An 8,685-nucleotide genomic window follows, 5' to 3' on the forward strand; every position below is an offset into this window, starting at 1 on the left:
GGAGTTAAGAACTCAGAATCTCAACAAAAGACACTGGAAAGAAAGTGACACTAAGTGTCTACACATTGACAAGAAAGAGACTACAGGAGAAAGTGGTACAGTCAGCTGGGGAGGCCACTGTGGCCTCAGGGCATTGGTGATGGGTTGTTTATGATCGATTTGTTCAAAATAACTAGTTCTTCGGCGTGAACGAAGCCATTCACACAAACACACACACACACACACACACACACACACACACACACACACACACACACACACACACACACACACATGCACACACAGAGCGGGCTGTTCGTCCCACGACAGTCCATCAGACAGACAGCAGTGCGGTAGAGTTTAGACATGCAGCATTTACATTGTAATGTAAAAAAAAGGTGTGCCGGGACAAAACACAGATAGTGTTAGCACCACATTTAAGTATCAAAAGAAATGTATATGCGTGGTCCTAGACAAAGTATGGTAGGTATTGGCCAATTAACATGTTTTTGTATGAATAGAATATGCAAATAGTATGAACTACATTAAGTTAAAGACATGCTAGGAAATCACACAGTGAGTGTACTGATGTAGGCTGCTTGTTTAAAACATTGAATTTGTGGAAATAATTATCGTCTAATAAAAAAAATACTACATTATTTATTGCAGTTATTTATCACTTCTACACATTATTATATTACAGTGCTGTGTTTCTGTGCAGTCATGTCAGGGGATCTGATGAACACAGTTGCATGCAGGCGCGCCGCCGGGACCGTAAGCGCTACTGAATGTGAACGAATCATTTGAACGGATCATTGCCGTGAACATGAACAAAATCGTTCATTGAATTGAACGTGTTTGCCCACCACTAGAGGGCATGTCATTTTTTTGATGGCCACAAGGCCAAACTGAGGGGCCTGAAATCCGTGCCCTGGTACTATATCAATACAATTTATTATTGTGTTGAATAAACCAGCATGTTGATGATCCCAAAGAAGAAAAACTTGAAAACTTGAATTGTTCTATGAGGCACAAATAATTTATTGATTAAAGTAAAAATTTACAAAACAAACCCTGTACAAATAAAGCATGCAATATATCGTAAACAAAACTCAGTACAGTATTTAAATGGTTTAAAAATTTACTGTTTTAATAATACAGTATATAGATTTACACAATAAAGTTTAAAAAAAAGCAGTGGCTGGTAAAAAAAAAACTGTAGTTAAAAAAAAAATACAGTATTCAAAAATGCATAATGTAATTTAAAAAAAATAGCGATTGATGAAAGATTTATAGAAACTAATAACAGTGACTGGTGGGAACAAAAAAGATATTCCTACCTCCCTGAGCTTAAACGCAATACATTGACTATATTTGGTGATAGTTGTGTAGAGGTGCTCCTATCTAAACCCTTATAATTGGGGTCTAACACTCTCTCCACCACTGTGGTGTTCCAGAGTGACACACACCTTACTAGGTAACACCTTCAGAGGGACTTCAAGGTCAGAAGTGTGACCGAAGTGTGGAAAGAGTCTCCCGGTGAAAGTGTGTGTGGTGGTGTGTAGGTGTGTGTTAGAATCTGCATTGTAGAAGGACAGCTTTCCTCTGTCCCAGTCCAGCTGGACTCTGATCTTCCTGAGTTTAAGCGAGGAGTCTTCTCCGACAACAGTCATTGACGTTGGGGACTCTACTTGGTAGTCTCCGCAACATGTGTATGCTAAACACCAGATACCTCTACGCCTATCTCCCTTCCTCTGGAAAGACTGTTCATACACACCCACCTCCCAGGACGTGATGTCTCCAACCTCCACATCCCAGCTGTGAGTCCCTGAGTTATATCCCTCAGAACCCATGACAAGAACCGTCTCAAGCCTCTCTGGGTTGTCAGGAAGATCTTTACGTTCATATCCACTTTCATCATATATCAAACTAGTCAGATCATCAGACAGCTTGAGTTCTTTATTCTGGGTGTTGGGGTCAAGGATCACAGGAGTGTACGAGACAATGTCCTTCATCTTGTCCCAGACTCTGAAGGTCAGGTTGCCCAGGTGTTTGGCCACGTCTACTAGTGCTCCTGAGACCAGCTGTGGATCCGGAGGTGTGCACTGGTCTCTTTCCACTATGGTCTTGTAGTTCTGTAGGAATGAGATGTCATCTGTCTCAATATATCTGATGGCTTTGGAAAGAGTCACCATCTCTCTGTTCAGCCCATCAATCTTCTCCCTTATCATCCCTCTCTTCTGCCTCTCTTCCTCCCTCAACACAGAGATCCTGGTGTCCTCTTCCTTTTGTAGGAACTCGTGAAGCTTTGTGAACTCTTTCCTAATGTGCAGCTCTGTGTGCCAGGCCTGGGCCATAATGTGTCCCGCTGTGTGATCATAGTTTGCTTTAACTTGATTAAAGCTCTTCAGTTTCTCCTTTAAGTGTTTCATGAATTTCTGGACATCCTCTTTGTGATATTGCGCAGCTTCGTCGATAGGTCTGAACTTGTGTCCATTATGTTTTTCAGAATCTCGACACACAAGGCATGCCAGATCTTTGTCGTCCAGACAGAACAGCCTGAGTTTCTCCCCATGCAGAGTGCAGACAACCTCAGACCTCGCTGACAAAGATCTGTGCCTTCTCTCCTCTAAGAAGTTTTCACAAAGGTTCCTCAATGCTAAGTTGATGGGAGGTTTCTCATGGGAGCACCTGGTTTTGCAAACAGGACAGTCCTTGGTTGGTTTTCCTGTCCACCATTGCTGCAGACAGGCTTCACAGAGGCTGTGGCTACACGGCAGGAGAACTGGATGTTTAAAGATGTCACGGCACACAGGGCAAGTGAGCTCCTCTTCCGTCTGACTCCGAGTCACACAGGAAGCCATGTTGTCAGCAAACGTTCTAGTAGAGGAAACAACAGTGTTAGCATTTTGAGCAACAGTGGCACTAGTAGTTGTAGTTTTCTTAAACTTAATAAACGTTTGATTGAAATTTACTTTCATACACTATTGAAATTTACTTTCTGAAATTTAACTAAGTTGTATAAAGACATTTCCAACACTCTGATCTCTCTCAGTTGCTTAAAGATGTTAAATGAAAAGGCTTTTGCATAAATCACAGGAAGATGCAATGTGAGTTCAACAAACACCATTTTTTTTACACTTCTTCAGTGTATAATTGTTTTGAAGTGTCTTGTGGAACAACAAATGCTTATAATATGCCACTATCCGAATATAGAGCTTTAATTTTAACAAAAAAAAGTGTACCTTTTCAACTTTTGTACAATCTGTTCTTATTGTCTTTGTAGTCTGTCAACTTTGTGACCTGTTTTTAACCTGTTCAAATTGTACCTCTTTATTCATATACTATGAGATATGATAACCATAGATAGAAGTTAAATAAATATAATAACTAAACAAAACAGACCCCTCTTAAATTCTCACAAAGGTTCTTTGATGTACCAGAGTGTATGATAGATCAACATCAGAGAGAAACCAAACTAGATCATTGTTGGTTGACTGACTGCACCCCACATAGCCTTTGAAATCACTGCTAGTCAAATAAACACACATAAATAAGAATTGTGAAATCACAAATGACATACCTGATAACACCACCAAGTCCAGAAGAGAGAAGTTCAGCTCTTAACAACGACACACATTAAAGTGACACCATACAAAACAGAGCCCTGCTAAATACTCACAGAGGGGGTCTGATGGTCCAATCAGAGTGGGGGGGGGGTGGGGGGGGGGGGGGTGGGACACACCAACAATAGACTGTACTGGACAACTATTGGTTAACAGCCCCCACTGTTGCATTTAGTCAGTGCAAAGAACAGAATACAGCAGTAATGCGTATAGACCCTATTCCTGGCCACGCCCCCAACTTCCGCTCTGAGGACCTACGCACTGCCCGACATTTGAAATGGTCGGCGAGTAAACAGATTGTTAAAGGACGACTTCACCGATTTTCAACCTATCTTCATATAATTGGTCCTCACTAATACTCATGATAAAATGGTACCATTTTTTTTGTCTGTGTCTCATAGGAGGGCTGTGGACAGTCCAGAAACCCATCTACCAGTGACACCATCGTTAGGCATGATTTTTTTTTCCAACAATATTTCACATTCTTTATTTAGATTTTAATTAACACGAGAACAATTGCTTCTTTTATTGCATTGCAACTTTCCAGGAATAGAAAGCCTGCAGTTTCTATTAGCTTGGATTCCCCATTGATGATGTCACTGGTAGACGGGATTCTGAACTGTCCACAGCCCTCCTCTGAGACACAGACAGAGTAGAAAAAAATTGTACCATTTTATCATGAGTATTAGTGAGGACCAATTATGAACATAGGTTGAAAATCGGTGAAGTCGGCCTTTAAGCATTTCACATTGCACAAGTTTCTCTCTTGAAATCGGGCTATAATATATCGTTGTGGTTCTCGCACGATTGATTGGTCGGCGACAGGGGTTCACTCATTGCAAGATATTTCACCACGATGTGATCCCAACCCAATACATACATTTGTTTTTATTCCAAACGTCTCACAAAAATGTGAAAGGCTCCTGTGATATATCAACACATTCTCACTCCCAACTAGTCACTTAATGAAGAACCGTCAGTAGCCCCTAAACGTCCGATTATGAAGGTCCTGGTTCCCCTAAAAGTCCGATTTTGCAGTCCTGGTTATTTCTCCCTAACGCCCTAAAAAGTCCAAACGGGACTATGTCGTTTGCGCATGCGCAAATGAACGTTCAACATAGCGTGGTGGGTGTGGTGGATTGCTCCATTTACAACGCTAACGTCCAGGTCATAAACGATCAGATTTCAAATATGAAGTGCTTAACTAAAGGCCACGGATGTTATAATTGTGTACGTTCCAGCTTGAGTACCCATATCTTCCGTATTGTTCAATAAAAAGCCTTTTAATCCGATTGACGGCCATTTTCTCCGTCTTTTCATCAGCTTTCAACTATGCGATCCTATCGGTTGGGAGGTGTATTGCACATTATAACTCTATGCAAAAATGGCCGACGATCGGATTAAAATGCTTTTTATCCAACAATACGGAAGATATGGGTACTCATGCTGAAACGTCGGCATGTATAACATCCTGGGCATTTAGGTAAGCACTTCATATTTGAAATCTGAACGTTTGTGTAGACGTTACAGTTGTAAATTGAGCAATTCATTACACCAGGTTGAAGAATGTCCATGACCGTCATCTTTCAGGCCTACCGCTGATAACCATTAGCACATTGGTTCTCAAAGTGGGGTCCGGGGACCCCCAGGGGTACTTGAGGGGGTTCCAGGGGGTCCCCAGCTAAATGATGGACAGGGACCAAATGGACCCTTATGGGTCTGTAACTCTGAGAGTGTACAAATGTAACCAAATGGACCCTAACAGGTCCATTTGGTTCCATTTGTACACTCTCAGAGTTAAATTAACATTGATTTTACAATATGAATGTGGGTCCCAGAGACCTACATGCCATTAAATGGGGGTCCGTAGCCTAATGCATGTCAAACTGGGGGTCCTTGAAATTAAAATGGTTGAAATCACTGCTAGAGAGCCGTAAAAATCTTCTCTTATGGGGGTCCCTGGCTTATCTTTTCAAATGGGGGTCCGCGGTCTAATAAGTGTCTATTTGGGGGTCCTTGGCACGAAAAAGTTTGAGAACCATTGCATTAGCACATGAAGTCAATTCATTGTTTAATTTCAAATAAGTTTATGTGGTTTGCGCATGTGCAAAGGAACGTTCAACATGGTGTGGTGGGGATTGCTCCATTTACAACGCTAACGTTGAGATTTCAAATATGAAGTGCTTAACTAAAGGCCATGGATGTTAAAATGGTGTACGTTCCAGCTTGAGTACCCATATCTTCAGTATTGTTCAATAAAAAGCCTTTTAATCCGATCGACGGCCATTTTCTCCGTCTTTTCATCAGCTTTCAACTATGCGATCCTATCGGTTGGGAGGTGTATTGCACATTATAACTCTATACGAAAATGGCAGCCAATCGGATTAAAATGCTTTTTATTGAACAACACGGAATATACGGGTATTTTTAAGGGATCGTACATCATTTTAACGTCCGTGGTCATGGGGTAAGCACTTTATAGTTGAAATCTAGACGTTTATGTAGATGTACGGGCCGTAAATGGAAAAAGTGCAAACATCAGGTTGAAGTGTCATGATGAAACCTATCTATCTATCTATCTATCTATCTACATTGGACTGACACAACGTGAGCTAAGAGATGTGGTTTAAATGCAACATAACACACATCACCACCCAAACAAACCTGGAAATATTCTGTGCATTTTCATATTTTGTTGATCATTTTTCGATAAGTGTTTGTTGAGAACGAGAGATTTGTTTAACTTTTCCAACCCCGTGACGTCACGTCACATTACTTCCGCGTGTTCGTACTCATGTCTCTGTCAGCGTCAATAAAGATCTGACAAAACAAATGTTTTATGATCTATCTAAACGTTCAAATGTTTTAAAAAGGTGCTGACCCTATGGCCACGGATGTTACAATTATGTGCGGGCCCTTAAAAGTACCCGTATCTTCCGTATTGTTTAATAAAAAGCATTTTAATCTGATTGGTGGCCATTTTATCAGAGAGTTGTAATGTTGCGTGAGTGCAGTACACCTTTCAACCCATAGGGTCAGGTGAAAACATATGGAGAAAATGGCCAGCAATTGGATTAAAAGGCTTTTTATTGAACATTACAAAAGATAGAGGTACTTTTGAGAAGCCATACATGATTTTAACATCTGTGGCCATGAGTTAATAATTTTATATTTAAAGTGTGAAGATTTATGTTGATGTACAGGCTGTAAATAAAGAAGTGCAAACACCAGGTTAAAGTTTCGCCATGACTGCCATAATGTATTATGGTTTCCAAGTGCTATACTGCCACCGGACATAAACATTAAAAAAATCAAATAATTAAAATCTTTTTTTATTGTTTTTTAACACCCTCCCTCACTAATTGGATGACGCTGAGTCGAATCGTGGGTTACATCAATAGTCTACAATTTTTCAATTAGAAGTTATAGATTTTTTAAATATAAAGTTAAGCTTTTTTCACATTTTTCAAAAAAAAAAAAAAATTTAATTAAAAAACACATTTTCAGACTCAGAAAAGGACGTTGAATTGAATGGGATAGGTCTCGATTTTTTTAACTTTTGGGAAAGTGGTTTAAACAAGCGTTAAATTGTCATAAACGTGAGGCTTTTTTCACAAAAATATTTTTTTTATTTTTTTATTTTTTCGACCCTTCCAACCGCTTACTGAGAAGATTTCAAGTCGAATGGTAGGTTACATCAATGGTCTAGAATTCTTTAATAAGAAGTTATCGATTTTTGAAATAGTTCAAGGTTTAGCTTTTCTCACATTTTTTTTAAATATTTTTTTTTTATATTAAAAAACACCTTTTCAGACTCAAAAAAGGACGCTGAATCGAATAGGATAGGTCTCGATTTTTGTAAACTTTGGGAAAGTGGTTTTGTCAAACATTGATTTGTACGTGCGGTATCGAGCACCTAATCTGTGATAAATCAATGGAGATATTTTTTAAAAATCTGAAACTTCTCTCCATCCATGTTGAGAGTAAGCCGGATTTATTGGAACCAATCCTGATTTTTTCTGACACTGATAAGTTCAAAAGTTCACCGAAAAGACTGCAAAGGTCGACGCGGCCGAAACAATTGCATTTTTTTTAATATCTCAAATACGATAAGGACTTATAGTCCAATGTTTGGATATGTTGTTCAACTTGCCAAGACGCACGCATGGATATCTTGTTTGTCCCTAACCGACATTTTTACCAATTTCTGAATTTGTCTCAGTATGGGTGAACGTTCTACGACTCCATGTACCTTATGTCATTGTCAGAAGCAAACGTTAGAAGTGTCGTAGCGGGACAAACAAGACATCCATACGTGCGTCTCGGCGAGCTGTACAACATATCCGAACGACGAATTCTAAAAACGTATCGTTAAGGAGATATGTCGTGTTATTTTGCGAAATAAGTTGAGATTAGTCCCTAGCCATTTAAGGAGAACGGTAAGGCCGTGTGCGAGAAGAGTTATACGAGCACGTTCGGGGTGGCGCGCTGATGCATATACTGGTGTCCGATTTTGTTTTTACTATTTTTGAACAGTTTTTCGCTATTATCTCAGCCACTAGGGGGCGAAAACACAATTGGACAACGGATTCCGTATCTGCTAATCAGCCCAAACGCGCCAATATAAGTTTCCTCACACGAGGACATGTGGTTGCGAAAGCTAGGGTTACGCGCTTTCTCGATTAACTTGGCCACTAGGGGGCGAAAACACGATCGGACAATGGATTATTTATCAGCTCTTCAGCGCGAACGCGCCAATATAAGTTTCCTCTCACACGGACATGTGGTTGCGAAAGCTAGGGTTACGTGCTTTGTTGATTAACTTGGCCACTAGGGGGCGAGAACACGATCGGACAATGGATTATTTATCAGCTCTTCAGCACCAACGCGCCAATATAAATTTCCTCTCACACAGACATGTGGTTCTGAAAATTAGGGTTACGGTCCTTCTAGAATAACTTGGCCACTAGGGGGCGCCGAATCGGACAATGGATTATTTATCAGCTCTTCAGCTCGAACGCGCCAATATAACTTTCCTCACACATGTTATTATTATTATTATTATTATTATTACCCTTAT

The 8,685-nt window shown here is 40.1% G+C and overlaps 1 protein-coding gene across 1 annotated transcript; it reads right to left on the reverse strand.

Annotated features, from left to right (window-relative positions):
• Nucleotides 1-1,391: 1,391 nt before the first annotated feature.
• LOC311048458 (E3 ubiquitin-protein ligase TRIM35-like) lies at nucleotides 1,392-2,843 on the reverse strand (the record flags this gene model as incomplete). The annotated part of the gene is made up of 1 exon (XM_084061716.1): nucleotides 1,392-2,843. The coding sequence occupies one exon, from the start codon at nucleotides 2,841-2,843 to the stop codon at nucleotides 1,392-1,394; it is 1,452 nt and encodes a 483-aa protein (XP_083917842.1).
• Between the last annotated feature and the right edge of the window lie 5,842 nt (nucleotides 2,844-8,685).

This window comes from Gymnoscopelus microlampas, assembly GCF_963454915.1.
Source record: "Gymnoscopelus microlampas genome assembly, chromosome: 7".
Taxonomy (NCBI): Eukaryota; Metazoa; Chordata; class Actinopteri; order Myctophiformes; family Myctophidae; genus Gymnoscopelus; species Gymnoscopelus microlampas.